This window comes from Giraffa tippelskirchi, chromosome X (genome assembly GCF_054371585.1).
Source record: "Giraffa tippelskirchi isolate mGirTip1 chromosome X, T2T-mGirTip1v1.2.pri, whole genome shotgun sequence".
NCBI classification, from domain to species: Eukaryota; Metazoa; Chordata; class Mammalia; order Artiodactyla; family Giraffidae; genus Giraffa; species Giraffa tippelskirchi.
The window spans coordinates 38,059,522-38,077,472 of NC_137289.1; the positions used below are offsets into that span (position 1 = coordinate 38,059,522).

Sequence of the window (17,951 nt, forward strand, 5' to 3'; positions counted from 1 at the left end):
TATCACCTGTAAAATATACAGAAGTCCATATTTCATTTAGGAAAACTTCTAATGTGATGTCCACATGCAAAACACAAAATTCCACATTCACATTTGAGAAACTGTGCCTACAAAACCCATGCTAATATTTTAATATGTGAAGTTTAGGGAATTTAATATTTAGTGTAGGAAAATGAAAGTCTATATTTTCAAATGCTAAACACAGAGAATTCCATATACCATGTAGGAAAATGTGCAGCCAATATTTATAAATGCGATACGAAGAATTGAACATTTCATTTGTGAAATGTAGAGAAATACATATATTGTAGAACACACAACGCCAATATTTTCATATGTGAAATATAGATTAGTCTATATTTAAATCAAGGAAATCTGTGCTCAGATCTTTTATATGGAATGTAAAGAGTACCACACCTCATGTAAGACAAGCTCTATCTAGATTTTCATTTGTGAAATGTACACATTTCGTATTTCTGGAATGAATATTTGCTACTGGAATTTCATATTTGAATGATAGAGAATTGTACATCTCTTGTCAGAAAATTTAATTGAGAAATTCATTTATGAAAGTAGAATTCCATGATTCAGCAGGAAAATGGATACTCAAATTTTCCTATGTGAATAATACAGAATTCCCTATGCATGCAGGAAAATACGTGCACATATATCCATATGTGAAGCAAGCAATATTTCATATATCATGACCAAACATATACAGCTAGATTTTCAGACATGAAATACAGATTTCATACTTCCTGGAGAAAATTCTGTACCCATATTTTCGTGTATGAAATATAGAAAGTTACATATTTCCTGTAGGAAAGTCATCTTTCAGGCTTTCCTATATGAAATATAGAGAATTCCATATTTGAAGTGGGAAAATCTGCACTAATACTTTAATACAAGAAATGTACAGAATTTCATATTTCATGTAGAAAATCTGCACCTAGATTTTCAAATGTGAAATATAAAGAATTCCATTGTTCGTCAAGTTAACCTGCCCTCATGTCTTGAAAGGGACATACAGAGAATTCCATATTTCATGTGGGAGAATCTAAACCAAGATATTCATATATGACATGTAGCGAATTGCACATATTATGGAGCAAAATCAGGGTCCACATGTCATATAGGAAATATAGGGATTCTATATTTCATAGAAGCATATCTAAGGTAAGTTTTCCATATTTGAAACATAGAAAATTCCATAATTCATGTAAAAAATTTGAACTCAAATTTTCGTATCTAAAATATACACGTTTCATATGTCATGTAAGAAAATCTGTACCCTGGTTTTCATATGAGAAATGAACAAACGTCCATATTTCATCTCAAAACTTCCTCATCTTGTTTTTACTTGGGAAATATAGAGAGTTCCATATATTTTCTAAAATATCTGGCCTGAGAGTCCCACATACGAAACGTGGAAAATTTCATATGTGATGCGTGAATATCTGTACACTGATTTCTATATGTGAAATATAGAGATGTCATAGTTCAAGTAGGAAAATCTGTTCCCAGATATCTATATGTGAAATTAGAATTACATATTCTATGTCAAAAAATCATAATTAAGGTTTTCTTATATGAAATATGCAGAATCCCATATAGCAATATAGCAGAAAATCTACACTTAACTTATCATCTGTAAGATATACATGATTTCATACTTCATTTAGGAAAATCTGCACTCAGATTTCCACACGTGAATCATACAGAATTATATAATTTCACAGTTGAAAACCTAGGCCCACAACACCTGTGCCAATATTTTAATATGAGTTCTAAGGAGAATTTAATATTTAATGTAGGTTACTGAATGTCTATATTTTCCAAAGAGAAACACAAGAGAATTCCATATGTCATGTGCAGAATGTGCACACAGATTTTAATAAGTGTAAAATAAAACATTCAGTATTTAAGCAGGAAAACCTTTTTCCAGATTTTCATATAGCATATTGCATGTTTCATGCAGGAAAACCTGTGTCTAGATTTTCAAATGGGAAATATAGAGAGTTACATATTTAGTGTAGAAACATCAGCACCCATGTTTTCATATGTGAAATACAGAGTATCCCCAAACAAGGAGATCTGTGTCCATATTTCTTTATGTGAAATATGAAATATACCAACTTTCATGTAGGAAAATCTTTACCTAGATGATCATTTATGAGATGTACAAATTTCCTAGTTCAGTAATGAAAATTTGCCTCGGTGTTTCATATTTGGACTATGGAGAATTATATACTTCATGTCCGAAAATCTTAAGTGAGATTTTCATTAGAAAACTGCAAAATATTCCATACTTTATTCAGGAAAACATGTGCTCAAATTTTCCTATGTGAAGAATACAGCATTCCATATTTATGTAGGGAAAAGAGTGCAGAGATATCCAGATGTGAAACATACAATAGTCCATCTATCATGACCAAAAATATACAGCTAGATTTCCAAACATAAATACAGATATCAAATTTAATGTAGAAAAAACTACACCCATAACTCATATGTGATATAGAGAAAATTGCATATTTCATCATTCAGGAAAATCATCATTCAGGTTTATATATGCATAAAGCAGGGCATTCAAAACCAGTGCTCTGGAACAACCCATAGGAATAGGGTGGGGAGGGAGGTGAGTGGGGCTTAAGGATGTGTGGGACACATGTATACCTATGGCTCATTAATGTTGATATATGGCAAAAAGCATCACAATATTGTACAGTAATTATCCTCCAGTTAATACAAATAACTTAATTTGAATTCAAAAACGAAAAAAGTGGAAGGAACTCTACTCAGTGCTCTGTGGTGACCTAAATGGGAAGACAATCCAAAAATGAAGGGATCTATGTATGCCTATAATAGATTGACTTAGATGTACAACGGAAACTAATATAAGATGGTAAAGCAACTCCATTCCAATAAAAATTGTTTTCAAAATATAACAATTCAACTATAGCTCCAGCAGTGAATGAATAAATGGTTCCCCCATTTGCAATATATATGTCTGAGGGGACATTATGCTTTTTAAGTATAATATTTCAGTTAGAGGAAGATAAAAACTATATCATCACATGATATTGTTAGTTAATTTACCTGAGTTATAGAAACAGAGTAGAATGTGATTATCTTGGGCTAGTGGAAATAGACCATGATGGTCTAAGTTACCCACTTTCAGTCAAAGTTTGTATAATCTCACCAAGGAAGATACTGTAATAGGGGCAAGATGGGCATGGAGCTGCCGTCCTTAGCTAAAGACCATAGAGGTTAGAAGACCAGGTCCACCAATAGTCAGCCTCTCAGCAGAGTGTAGTAAAAGGTATATTTCAGCCTTCGTCCATGGCCCTCCAGGTCCTCTGGCCTTGGTCTGGGTAGCAAGGGGTGGAGCCTGGGGACAGGCCAAAGGCCGAGTCTTGCAGAGGTCCAGAGACCTTGCTAGAGACACTCACTGGCCTGGCCCAGGGTTCAGAGCACTAGGCAACCTACCTCTGCCATCCCCACCTCCATGACTCAACGCTTGCAATAATCTGATTGGGTCAGAGTCTACAAGACCCAGCTTCCCCCCCAAAGTTAGGGTAGACTGAGAAGACTGAGGGCAACTGTGGGCTGGGCACCTGGCTCCCTCCTTTAAGGTGGCTGGGCAGGGTATGGGGACCTTGGTAAGAGGAGGGCCCAGAGACTGAGAGCTGCATCTTCAGCTGTGACTGGCCACTGGTGGGAGGACCAAGACTGGGTGCTGGATGAATGCTCTCAGGCAGGATAATCAGCTTGCCCAGGAAGCCCCTCCTCCTAAACAGGACCTTGGAGTGTGAAAGTCAAGCTTGGAATCTTACCTTTCAGCATTGAGACTAATATTTGTTTTGCTAGAGGTTTACAGGAACACAGTTACCTCACTATGACTTTTCTTCAAGAATAGAATATCTGACAGCAAGAAGGTTGTCAGAGCTAATCACATTCCTCCCTCAAGTTTTGTATAAGTGGGCATTCTTGAAAGTGTTTGGAAAGTTCAGGATTGTTAAAGGCATAAGCCACCCATCTCCTTGCATGGCCCTGCAAGAAAATGCTCTCTTCCTTAAACTGCAATGTTCTGATGTTGTTTGTCTAACTAACCCATGGGTACATCAGTTCAGTTCAGTTTATTCAGTCAGTCAATGTCAGTCGTGTCCGACTCTTTGCGACCCCTTGGACGGCAGCACGCCAGGCCTCCCTGTCCATCACCAACTCCCGGAGTTTCCCCAAACTCATGTCCATTGAGTTGGTGATACCATCCAACCATCTCATCCTCTGCCGTCCCCTTCTCCTCCCACCTTCAATCTTTCCCAGCATCAGGGTCTTTTCAAATGAGTCAGATCTTCGCATCAGGTGGCCAAAGTACTGGAGTTCCAGCTTCAACATCACTCCTTCCAATGAACACCCAGGGCTGATCTCCTTTAGGATGGACTGGTTGGATCTTCTTGCTGTCCAAGGGTCTCTCAAGAGTCTTCCCCAACACCACAGTTCAAAAGCATCAATTCTTCCACGCTCAGCTTTCGTTATAGTCCAACTCTCACATCCATACATGACTCCTGGAGAAACCAAAGCCTTGACTAGATGGACCTTTGTTGGCAAAGTAATGTCTCTGCTTTTTAATATGCTGTCTAGGTTGGTCATAGCTTTTCTTCCAAGGAGTAAGCATCTTTTAATTTCCTGGCTGAAGTCACAATCTGCAGTGATTTTGGAGCCCAAAAATATAAAGTCTGCCACTGTTTCCACTCTTTCCCCATCTATTTGCCATGAAGTGATGGTACCAGACGGCATGAGTTCTCTGAATGTTTAAGCAAACTTTTTCACTCTCCTCTTTCACTTTCATTAAGAGGCTCTTTAGTTCTTCTTCACTTTGTGCCATAAGGGTGGTGTCATCTTTATATCTGAGGTTATTGATATTTCTCCCGGTAATCTTGATTCCAGCATGTGCTTCATCCAGCCCAGCGTTTCTCATGATGTACTCTGCATATAAGTTAAATAAGCAGGGTGACAATATACAGCCTTGATATACTCCTTTTCCTATTTGGAACCAGTCTGTTGTTCCATGTCCGGTTCTAACTGTTGCTCCCTGATCTGCATACCGATTTCTCAAGAGGCAGATCAGGTGGGCTGGGGTTCCCTTCTCTTTCAGAATTTTCCACAGTTTATTGTGATCCACACAAAGGCTTTGGCATAGTCAATAAAGCAGAAATAGATGTTCTTCTGGAACTCTCTTGCTTTTTCGATGATCCAGCAGATGTTGGCAATTTGATCTCTGGTTCCTCTGCCTTTTCTAAAACCAGCTCAAATATCTGGAAGTTCACGGTTCACGTATTGCTGAAGCCTGGCTTGGAGAATTTTGAGCATTACTTTACTGGTGTGTGAGATGAGTGCAATTGTGCGGTAGTTGGAGCATTCTTTGGCATTGCCTTTCTTTGGGATTGAAATGAAAACTGACCTTTTCCATAGTAGGGAAGAAGTATTAAAAAAAAAAGGTACTTGACTGCTTTGCATTTCAGGATCCATCCATTATGATCCCCATATTATTGTGCTTGCTCAGAAATTTGTTGTGAGCATTGAGTAAGTACATATTGGAACACTTAGAACAGTACAGTGGGTATATTTCTGATGACAGTGTACAATATATAAAATTTGTTTTTTTCCAATACGGTCATTTTGGTTATTTAAAAAGATGATTTCTAAAAATGTGAGATACCCTTTTACTTGCCACTTATAGGCTGTAAAGAAATAATTTCCCATATATTTTAATAGAGAGACTCATATGATACTATTTGTTTAATATTTAAATTTTGCATGGAAATAAGCACGGTTTTCTCTATGCAAAATAACTTGTTTTAGGACAGTAGTATAAACATCTAAAATGTTAGAGTCTAACTCCAAATTTTACCAAATGAGGTTGTTCTAAGTCAGATCCTGCCCTAATTAATACAACTTTTCTTTCTATCGATATTATCACTGTATTTTCAGCACCAAATATGGTACCTGGTGCATCATCTGCTACTGCTACTGCTAAGTCGCGTCAGTCGTGTCCGACTCTGTGCGACCTCATAGACGGCAGCCCACCAGGCTCCCCTGTCCCTGGGATTCTCCAGGCAAGAGTACTGGAGTGGGTTGCCATTTCCTTCTCCAGGGCATGAAAGTGAAAAGTGAAAGTGGAGTCACTCAGTCGTGTCCGACTCAGTGACCCCATGGACTGCAGCCCGCCAGGCTCCTCCATCCATGGGATTTTCCAGGCAAGAGTACTGGAGTGGGGTGCCATTGCCTTCTCCAGGTGCATCATCTAGGTACTCAATAAATATTTGGTGAATGAAAGAATCTCATGCTCAACTAATTTTCAGTCTTTGTAGATGAAATCATTTTAATTATACATTATATGATCTAACAGAGAGATTCAGTTCCAATGTGGGATATTATCTGTTTTTAACACTTACTCAACAAAGTTTTTAATATCCAAGTAATTCATTCTTCTAAAAGAATGTGAGAAGTACAAAACATTAAATAAGAAAATATGCCCCAATCCCCAACTCAGAAATATTCAACTACTATAAGCACTTTGGTCTTTCCTTTATTTGCATTTTTATATGTATGGTTTTTTGATCAACCTGACTAAAGTCATACATTGCTTTTTTTTCAGATTACATGAGATAGATATTATAATAAGCCTTAAAATATTTGTGAATATTTATGGATTATTTAAAAAATAAGTCAACTTATTTTAAAATTTCTGTTTCAGTAAAATGATCAACTTTTCAGTTCCTGATACAATTGATGAGAGAGCAATCAACAAGAAGAAACTCACACCATTCATCATTCAGGTATGCACTCTTCTCCTCTCCTTCCATGAAACTATTATTTGAGGACCTGTTTTACAGACTGAAGGCTCTGCATTTTGCATTGTCTCATTTAATTCTTACAACAGCTCTGAGTTGAGGATTATTTTCCAGATTTCATAGAAGCTGAGATGCAGAAAGATTTCAGAGCTGTACCAAGGTTAATAGTGCTGGAACTAAAGTTCAAATCCAGGTGTAACTGCAAAGCCCTATATTCTTTTCATTACATTTTGCGTTCAAACATACAGAAATAAGCAAGCATGTTTAAGCTCTTAGTTAATTAGCATGCTTGAAGAATAGAAGGCTTTTATTTTCCATCTCGTATTAGGGCGTTATATAGCAGTATTTCCTCATGCAAGGCCATCTCTTGGGATGAGGAGATTCAGAACTTCTAGAACTCTCATGTGTATTCAGTAGACCTCTCATTTAGGCATTTTAAAAAATTCAACACATAACCCACATGGATATACTTACTCTAGTAACTCAGCCTTTTCCTTTAGGGTCGGTATCTTTCAATCGAGGCTAACTAAAAATGCTGTTAACTTGCCTTGGAAATCTGGAAAAGACTATAAAAATGAGGATAGATTTGTTTTAGCTATGCTTTTAACACCAAAGCTTGGATATTACTTTCTGTGGATCATGTATGGGTAAACTTAATACATAATGTCATTACTGAGTGTTATTTCAGTGAAGGGAGAAAAAGACTGTAAAAAAACAGAAAGGTCAAGAAGCAAGTGTTATAAATTGGCTGTCTTGCAGGAAAACTTGAACTTGGCACTGAATTCAGCTTCTGCCATTGGATGTCATGTTGTGAACATTGGTGCAGAGGATTTGAGGGCTGGGAAGCCTCACCTGGTTTTGGGACTGCTGTGGCAGATCATTAAGATCGGTTTGTTTGCTGACATTGAATTAAGCAGGAATGAAGGTAATGAAACACAGTCATGATCTTGAAAATTGTTTATTGGTTATTTTTTTCTAGTCATGCAGACTGTCACGCTTTCACCTAATTGAGGTGATTAGATGATAATTAGAATTAACAGAAGGTAATGTTATAGTGTTATTCAGGAAAACAGCCTAATTATAACTTTCTTCTTTAGTAGTAATTAACATTTGTCTGGCTCTTTAGAATTCATTTCACAATAAAGACACGAAAACCCAGAGAGTTTAAGGAATTTGTGCAAAGTTCTTTTCTGCTCTACTCACATAGTCCCCACCCCATTACCACCCTCAGGCACACCATCTCCTATTAATTTTAATACCTTTTCTATTCTATTATAGATTTAAGACTCTTCAAAAATATTCTAACCTGCCCTTGATGGTCTCATATTTCCTGAATTAGCAGAAGCACCGTTTTTATAGCATAGGGTTTGATATCACATCATAGACTTGTAGAATGTATAAGCATATGTGATACAATTGTCCTAAGGTCCTAGGAAGTGCTACACTGTCCTCTCCTTTTGAAGTTTAAAATATTAAGCATCACTCCAAATATTCACGTTTTTTTCCGGAAATCACCATATCAATCTTCAGTTACTTTGGGGGAAGAATATATATTGGGAGTTCTCAGTATTTCAGGGTCTCACAATACCTGTCAACAGTCCTATTCTGCACATTTATCCAAGACTTTATGATACTTAAAATTTTCAGTCCACTCAAAGTGGGCTGTATTTAAACAAATAAAATTTTTCTAGTTGCTAGCCTCTTCAGAGCAGTGTTTATCTTGTTAGAGTTAAAGTCCATTGAACAAGGAAAGGAAGACAACAAAATTAAACTACATTGGCTCGTGTAATAAGTCAAATGATTTATCTCTGACAAGGTCTCAGGTGCAGGGAGGTCAGGCTGTTTAATCCTTTCCAGCCTTTTGACTTGGAGATGGAGAGCATGAGGAGGTTTCTGTACAAGTGACAATGTTGCCTCTGCCTTTACTTAAATCCCTCAGTGCCAGAGTGACATGGTGTGAAGTGGAGTCTATGAAAGATGAAGTTTGCCCATTAGAGATATTACTTAGACCTCTTTGGAAGTCAGGCAGTTTTAGTCTTCTTGTTCAGTGTAAATCTCCTTTTATCCTATGGGAGGGAATTATTGCATAAGGACTATACAACTTCTCCATAAAAACAGTACCTAAATTTAGACAATTCTCTGTGCAGATGCCCAAGCTTCTACCTCTTATCTCTGGGGATATTTAACCAAAAACCCTTGGCTTCTTCTGCACATTTAATTCAATAACAAAAAAGTGTTGAGGAACCTTTACATATTAGGTGCTATAGACAATGTAAAGTTGAATTCTTTTTCTTTAAAAACAGGTATGGCAAAAGCCACTACAATATTGTAAAGTAATTAGCCTCCAATTAAATTAATTTAAAAAACCAGGTGTAACATTTCAAGAGTTAGTTATGCTTAAATATAAATACCATAGGGTTTGAATACTCTTTAAATCAAAAGGCTCCAAAGTTTTAAACATACTCCCCCAAGCCTCTGATTTTAATATTATTTAAGAATAGTTTATGTAAATATATGACATAATGTAACAATGTTCAACTTAAAGCTAGAACTTACTTGGTATTTGGAATGTGATGAATAATCAAGATGTTAAAATATGTAATGCTGTGTATTCTTATAATTAAGTGTTTCTATCTGTATCATCTTATAACTCATTATATACTTTCATTTATCTTTATTATTAGACTGTGAGTACCTGAAAACCAGGAACTAGGTCACAGTACTTTTTGTACCTCTGTTACTTACTTAACAGAGTGTCAAAAGACTCAATAAACATGTAATGACTGTTACCATATAATGTATCGGTTGGGTTTTTCTTTTTTTCCTTTGTAGCCTTGGCTGCTTTACTTCGAGATGGTGAGACTTTGGAGGAGCTTATGAAATTATCTCCAGAAGAGCTTCTGCTTAGATGGGCAAATTTTCATTTGGAAAACTCAGGCTGGCAGAAAATCAACAATTTTAGTGCTGACATCAAGGTAACTGTTTAGTTAAATACTTCAGTTCAGTTCAGCTGCTCAGTTGTGTCCGACTCCTTGTGACCCCATGAGCCGCAGCACGCCAGGCCTCCCTGTCCATCACCAACTCCCAGAATCCACCCAAACCCATGTCCATTCAGTCGGTGAAGCCATCCAACCATCTCATCCTCTGTCGTCCCCTTCTCTTCCTGCCCTCAATCTTTCCCAGCATCAGGGTCTTTTCCAATGAGTTAACTCCTTGCATCAGGTGGCCAAAGTATTGGAGTTTCAGCTTCAACATCAGTCCTTCCAATGAACACCCAGGACTGATCTCCTTTAGGATGGACTGGTTGGATCTCCTTGCAGTCAAGGGACTCTCAAGAGTCTTCTCCAACACCACAGTTTAAAAGCATCAATTCTTCTGCACTCAGCTTTCTTTATAGTCCAACTCTCACATCCATACATGACCACTGGAAAAACCATAGCCTTGACTAGACGGACCTTTGTTGACAAAGCGATGTCTCTGCTTTATAATATGCTGTCTAGGTTGGTCATAACTTTCTTTCCAAGGAGTAAGCGTCTTTTAATTTCATGGCTGCAATCACCATCTGCCATGATTTTGGAGCCCAGAAAAATAAAGTCAGCCACTGTTTCCACTGTTTCCCCATCTATTTCCCATGAAGTGATGGAACCAGATGCCATGATCTTAGTTTTCTGAATGTTGGGCTTTAAGCCAACTTTTTCGCTCTCCTCTTTCACTTTCATCAAGAGGATCTTTAGTTTTTCGCTTTCTGCCATAAGGGTGGTATCATCTGCATATCTGAAGTTATTGATATTTCTCCCAGCAATCTTGATTCCAGCTTGTGCTTCCTCCAGCCCATCGTTTCTCATGATGTCCTCTGCATATAAGTTAAATAAGCAGGGTGACAATATACAGCCTTAACCGTTTAGTTAAATACTTGACAGGGACATAATAACATGGAGACTTCAGGTCAGCTTAAAGGAGGGAAAATCCTATGAGTTTATCACCCAACCTTGTTGCCTCTAGGCCCTGATGGTAGATTTCAGTAGAGAGACTGAGCCAAGTAAGAGCACCAGCACTAAGTCTAGCTTTCATTTTGTGGAAAGGGGTTTAAATATTACAGTGCTAACATTTTCTATTCTGCCTACTGTTCAACATGCTGTACGAAAAGATCGGCAGTCATGACTTCTGTTCCTAACTGCCTTTCCCAGGCCTCAGTGGATCTGTGTTAGTAAAGGCCTAGAGAGAAAGGGCCTCAGGATTCCCCATTCCCTTTCTTATTTGGCTCCTCTTCTGTCATGTGCTCCCTCCTTCAGGCATTCAGTTCTTGGGGGTAGTTATATACTCTTATGTATGTTTGTATTTCTTACCTCAACCCTGCCCCTATTTTTTAAATTTAAATATATTTTTTAAAATGTTACAATGTTATATTTGTTTCTGCCATACCACAACGCAAATCAGCCATACATTCCCCTCCCTCTCTGGCCTCCTACCCCTCTCCCCATCTCATCCCTCCAGATCATCACAGAGCACCAGACTGGGCTCCCTGTGCTACACTGCAACTTCTCACCAGCTATCCATCTTACACTCCATAGTGTGTGTGTGTGTGTGTGTGTGTGTGTGTGTGTGTGTGTGTGTGTGTGTGTATATATATATATATAGATGCTACTCTCTCCATTCGTCCCACTCTTTCCCTCCCCCACTGTGTCCACAAGTCCATTCTCTGTATCTATGTCTCCATTCCTTCCCTGTAAATAGGTTCATCAGTGTCATTTTTCTAGATTCCATATATATGTATTAATCTACTATATTTGTTTCTCTCTTTCTGACTGACTTCACTCTCTTTAACAGGCTCTAGGTTCATCCATCTCACTAGAACTGACTCAAATTCGTTCTTTTTTATGGCTGAGTAATATTCCATGGTGTATATATACCACATCTTCTTTATCCATTCATCTGTTGATGAACATGTAGGTTGCTCCCATGTCATGGCTGTTGTAAATACTGCTGCTATGAATGTTCGGCTTCCCTCGTAGCTCAGTCGGTAGAGTCTGACTGCAATGCAGGAGACCTAGGTTCAGTCACTGGGTTGGGACGATCCCCTGGAGAAGGAAATGGCAACCCACTCCAGTATTCTTGTCTGGAGAATCCCATGGATAGAGGAGCCTGGCAGGATACCGTCTATGCAGTCGCAAGAGTCAGACACGACTGAGTGACTAAGCACACGTGAATATTGGGGTACATGGATCCTTTTCAGGGTATATGCCCAGTAGTGAGGTTGCTGGGTCATATGGTATTTATTCCTGGTTTTTTAAGGAATCTCCATACTGTTCTCCATAATGGCTGTATCAGTTTACATTCCACCAACAGTATAGGAGGGTTTGCTTTTCTTTACATCCTTTCCAGCATTTATTGTTTGTAGAATTTTTGATGATGGCTATTCTGAATGGTGTGAGGTGATAGCTCATTGTAGTTTTGATTTGAATTTCTCTAAGGATTAATGATGTTGAGCATCTTTTCATGTGTTTCTTGGCCATCTGTATGTCTTCTTTGGAGAAATGTCTGTTTAGGTCTTTTGCCCATTTTTTGAATGCGCTGTTTGTTTTCCTAATATTGAGCTATATGAGCTACTTATATATTCTGGAGATTAATCCTTTGTCAGTTGTTTCATTTGCAATTATTTTCTCCCTTTCTGAGGGTTATCTTTTAATCGTGTTTATTGTTTCCTTTGCTGTGCAAAAGCTTTTAAGTTTAATTAGGTCTATTAGGTTTTTTTTTGTTTTTATTTTCATTACTCTAGGAGGTGGGTCACAGAGGATCTTGCTGTGATTTATATCAAGGAGCATGCTGCCTATGTTTTCTTCTAAGCTTTATAGTTTCTGACCTGATATTTAAGTCTTTAATCCATTTTGAGTTTATTTTTGTGTATGGTGTTAGGAAGTGTTCTAGTTTCATTCTTTTGTAGCTGTCCTGTTTCCCCAGCACTACCTATTGAAGAGGCTGTCTTTTCTCCGTTGTATATTGTTGCCTCTTTTGTCAAAGATAAGGTACCCATAGGTGTGTATAAGCTTATCTCTGGACTTTCTATCTTGTTCCATTGGTCTATGTTTCTGTTTTTGTGCCAGTACCATACTGTCTTGATGACTGTAGATCTGTAGTATAGTCTGAAGTCAGGAATGTTGATTCCTGCAGCTCTGATTTTCTTTGTCAAGATTGCTTTGGCTTTTCAGGGTCTTTTGTGTTTCCATTAAAGTTGTAACTTATTTTGAAAAAAAAAAGTTGCAACTTATTTTGGTTCTATTTCTGTGAAAAATATTATTGGTAGTTTGATAGGGATTACATTGAATCTGTAGATTGCTTTGAGTAGTATAGTCATTTTCACAATATTTCTCCCAATCCAAGAACATGGTATATTTCTCCATCTGTTTGTGTCATATTTGATTTGTTTCATCAGTGTCTCACAGTTTTCTGCATACAGGTCTTTTGTCCCTTTAGGTAGGTTTATTCCTAGGTATTTTATTCTTTTTGTTGCAATGGTGAATGGAATTGTTTCCTTAACATCCCTTTCTGATTTGTCATTGTTAGTGTATAGGAATGCAAGGGATTTCTCTGTATTAATTTTATATCCTACAACTATACCATATTCATTGATTAATTCTGGTAATTTTCTGGTGGAATCTTTATGGTTTTCTATGTTATCATGTCATCTGCAAATAGAGTTTTACTTCTTGTTTTCCAATCTGGATTCCTTTTGTTTCTTTTTCTTTCTTCTCTGATTGCCATGGCTAGGACTTCCAAATCTAGATTGAATAATAGTGGCAAGAGTGGGCACCATTGTCTTGTTCCTAATCTTAGAAGAAATGCTTTCAGTTTTTCGCTATTGAGAATAATGCTTGCTGTGGGTTTGTCGTATATGGCCTTTATTATGTTGAGGTAGGTTCCTTCTGTGCCTACTTTTTGGAGTGTTTTTATCATGAATGGGTATTATATTTTGTCAAAAGCTTTCTCTGCATCTATTTATATGATCGTATGACTTTTATCTTTCAGTTTATTGATATGGTCAATCACATTGATTGATTTGCATATGTTGAAGAATCCTTGCATCCCTGGGATAAATCACCCTTGCTTATGGTGTATGATCCATTAATGTGCTGTTGGATTCTGGTTGCTAAAATTTTGTTGAGGATTTTTGCATCTATATTCATCAATGATATTAGCCTGTAATTTTCTTTTTTGGTGGTATCTTTGTCTGGTTTTGCTCTCAAGGTGATGGTGGCCTCATAGAATGAGTTTGGGAGTTCTCCTTCCTCTGCAATTTTCTGGAAGAATTTGAGCATGATAGGTGTTAGCTCTTCTTTAAACTTTTGGTAGAATTCACCTGTGAAGCCATCTGGCCCTGGGCCTTTGTTTGCTGAAAGATTTTTAAATCACAGTTTCAATGTTGGTGCTTGTGATTGGTCCGTTTGTGATTTCTAATTCTTCCTGTTTCAGTTTTGGAAGGTTGTACTTTTCTAAGAACTTATCCATTTCCAGGTTGTTCATTTTATTGGCATATGGTTGCTCACAGTAGTCTTTTATGATCCTTTGTATTTCTGCGTTCTGTAGTAACTTCTTTTTTGTTTCTAGTTTTATTGATTTGAGTCTTCTCCCTTTTTTCCTTGACGAGTCTGGCTAGTGGGTTGTCAATTTTATATTCTCAAAGAACCAGCTTTTAGTTTTATTGATCTTTGCTATTGTTTCCTTCATGTATTTTTCATTTATATCTTTACGATTTCTGTCCTTCTACTAACTTCAGGGGTTTTTTTTTTTTTGTTCTTCTTTTTCTATTTGCTTTGGCATAAAGTCTGGTTGTTTATGATGTTTTTCTCATTTCTTGAGGTAGGCTCGTATTGCTATAAACTTCCCTCTTTTGCTGCGTCCCATAGGTTTTGGGTTGTCATGTTTTCATTGTCATTTATTTCTAGGTATTTTTAATTTCCTTTTTGATGCCTTCAGTACCTGTTGGTTATTTAGAAGCAGGTTGTTTAGCTTCCATGTGTTTGTGTTTTTTTTTTTTTTTCCTGTAATTCATATCTAGTCTCATAGCATTGTGGTTCAGAGAAAATGCTTGATACAATTTCAGTTTTCTTAAATTTCCTGATGATTGTGATTGAAGATGTGATCTGTCCTGGAGAGTGTTCCGTGTACACTTGAGAAAAAAGTGTATTCTGCTGTTTTGGAAAGGGAATCTTATTTTTAAATGAATATTGTAAAAAATTCTCCTTTGATATTTTTTTAAAAAAATATTCTGCTTTTAATAGTTTTAAAAAGCAGAGGATTTCTGGGTAATGTGAAAAGGAAGTTCCAATTTATGTTCACATTCAAATTTTCACCTAAAGCCCCTTTTTGGGGTAGTAAGTTACAGACTCTTTGGGGTTTACTCTTCACCTGTCTTTCTCAAGTGCATAGGGAGAAGGCACATACAAATTATTTCTGCACCCTTAGTAGATAGTTGTAAGTGAAAGCACTTTCACAACTGTAATGCCCTACTCCTTAGGAGATAACCTCTGTGCCACTAATGTAAGATCTGGGTTTGCGTTCCATGAATTTCTCTGCAGTGGCTTTCACTCTCACCTGATTCTCCCCATTCTTAGAATAATTTCTGACAAGTGTATCAAACGTACATAGTTGGCTCATTGAAGATACAGCTTTCTAGGCCTCTCCCAGAGCTCTGTACTTAGCAGGTCAGAGCTTACATCTGGCCATCTCCATATTCAGCAACTTCCCTGGGGGATTAGGGTGTACACAATCCATAGGAGTTACCATGAGAAACATTCCTTTATAATCTGTTTGGACTGTCAAGGCCCAGTAATAGAAAACTACCAAAGCTGGGAAGGTGATCTTCAGATGTAACATTGATCTCAGGTGGCCTCGGCCTATAGCAGCTTGAGGCAGGGATTCTGTTCCCAGCCAGAGATTGAGGTCAGGCTACAGCCGTGAGAGAACTGAATCTTAGCCACTAGACCACGAGGGACCAGTGGGACCAAGGCCCTGGCCCATCAGCTGTGTAGAAATGAATTTCCACATAGAGACTGAGACAAGTAAAACAAGTGTTTATTAGGAGGAAAACGTATATGTGAATAGACTCACATGGGTGGGCTCAGAGAGACAGTTGCACCCTCGTGGTGGTTGAAGTCACTTTCATGGAGCATTTCTTCTGGGTTTCCCTTTGCCAGTCATCTTGCTTTGTCTGGTTCTGAGTCCGTGTTTGGTTTATCTCAGGATCCTCCCATGTGTGCATGTGTATCTCTTAGCCAAGATGGATTCTAGTGAAGAGGCCTATGGGTAGGTTGACATCACTTACTATGAGCTTGAGACAGGAGATACATGGGTCCAGACTGAAGAGTTTCTCCCCTGTGGACAGAAATTCTATAATAGAAGAAACTCCATAAAAACTGGATGATGGAGGAGGCTGGGCCTTGCCCAGATAAGAAATAAAAGACCATATATTCCTCATTCTTGAAGTCAAGGATACCTTTCTGACTACACAGGCACAGGAAGGCTCAATGGAGGTCAAAAGGAAGGGGGCAACACCTCAATTTCTGGCTGGGAACCAAAGCCCTGCTTCAAGGCACTGTGGACTGAGGCTACCCAAAATCACCGTGATGCTACCTCTTCTATCTCTTATCTGGACAGGGCCCAGCCTGCTCCATCATCCAGCTTTTATGGAGTTTCTGCTATTACTATTATGGAGTTTCTGTCCACAGGGAGAAACTTCAGCCTGGGGCCCATGTATGTCCTGCCTCAACATGATAAAGAAACTTCACTCCAGTTCCTGTCCTCTGGTATTCCAGAGAGGCAGAATTGTACTTGACATGTGTGTTGGAGACCCTCATTAAATGTTTACACTAATATAGTGGTTTTCAGGTTTTGTTCTGTGTAGCATCCACACAGCCTGAATTCACCCAGCCCACATCCCATATGAGCAATACCATTTTGTTTTAGGTATTGGTATTCCAAGTAAAAGTGTTCCAGTGTTGAAAGAGGTCAAGGGCTTAAAACAAAGAGAAGCTCATTTGGTTAAATATATTCAGATGATTAAGGGTTTACTGTTATTTCACCACCTCAAGTAGAAATCATTTAAAAATTTTTGTCATTTCAATTTATAATTTAATGCATTGTTAACACAACTAATCTCTTCTCCATAGGTTATGGTATATACATATTATGCTTTGTAATGATATAACCTGTTTATTTTCTCTTTCCCTATGCTTCCTGGATTTCTCCTATCCTACTTGTTTCTCGTGCTTGTTTTATCTGTCAAGCTTATTGACTTCAGTAACTCAGTGAAGGTACAGAACTAGTTATATGTTTTCTAGCATTATTATATTGATGATTTCAATAAATTGTAAAGTCATGACAAAATCCAGTTCATCCATATTCAAGGCAGACATAAGGCCAGATAGGTGGACTTTTCTGGGAAAAGGAACTGTTAAATAAGAAGATAGAGATTTGTGTCACATTCTTACAAAATCCAATGCAAATATCCTTCCACACATGGGACAATAGGATACATTCATTCTTTGTAAATGTGATCTCACTGACATTTGCAATTCATTTTTAGGATTCCAAAGCCTATTTTCATCTTCTCAATCAAATCGCACCAAAAGGACAAAAGGAAGGTGAACCACGGATAGATATTAACATGTCGGGTTTCAATGTAAGTATAGATGTTCTTGTGAATTCTACAAGCTTACAAAATTGTCAATTTCTTATAGATAACAAGAATGCTTATAATTGCATGTTGTGATGTTGGCAGTTTTAAGTATTATCTTAAATTTTATTACTGTAGATGTAATTTATAGACAGAAAGACCAGCTTTGATTTATATTAATAGTTTATTGGTGAGTTCTGTAGTTATGGTGTTGTTGGTTTTTATGGATGGCATAAAATATTCAGAGTAAGTGTGGGGAAATAAGCACTAGAGGCTAACCTTTTCTGAGTGTTTGGATTATAATCACAATGATAGATTTAATGAAAACATATTCTTATGTTGAGAGTAATGTGAATGTGTTTACAAACTCCTGATCTCTCAAATCCAATTTGGTGAATTACTGTCACAGACCATGTTCCCTTGTT

The 17,951-nt window shown here is 37.6% G+C and overlaps 1 protein-coding gene across 2 annotated transcripts in view; it reads left to right on the forward strand.

The window, feature by feature from the left end:
- The window catches only part of LOC145536433 (plastin-3-like), a 37,334-nt gene that overhangs the window by 9,178 nt on the left and 10,205 nt on the right, over positions 1 to 17,951 (forward strand). For both annotated transcript variants that reach the window (XM_081565781.1, XM_081565782.1), the window contains 4 exons: positions 6,761 to 6,842; positions 7,617 to 7,782; positions 9,690 to 9,832; positions 17,437 to 17,532. In XM_081565781.1, coding sequence (XP_081421907.1) covers positions 6,761 to 6,842; positions 7,617 to 7,782; positions 9,690 to 9,832; positions 17,437 to 17,532 — 487 coding nt within the window. The remainder of the gene's footprint in view (positions 1 to 6,760; positions 6,843 to 7,616; positions 7,783 to 9,689; positions 9,833 to 17,436; positions 17,533 to 17,951) is intronic.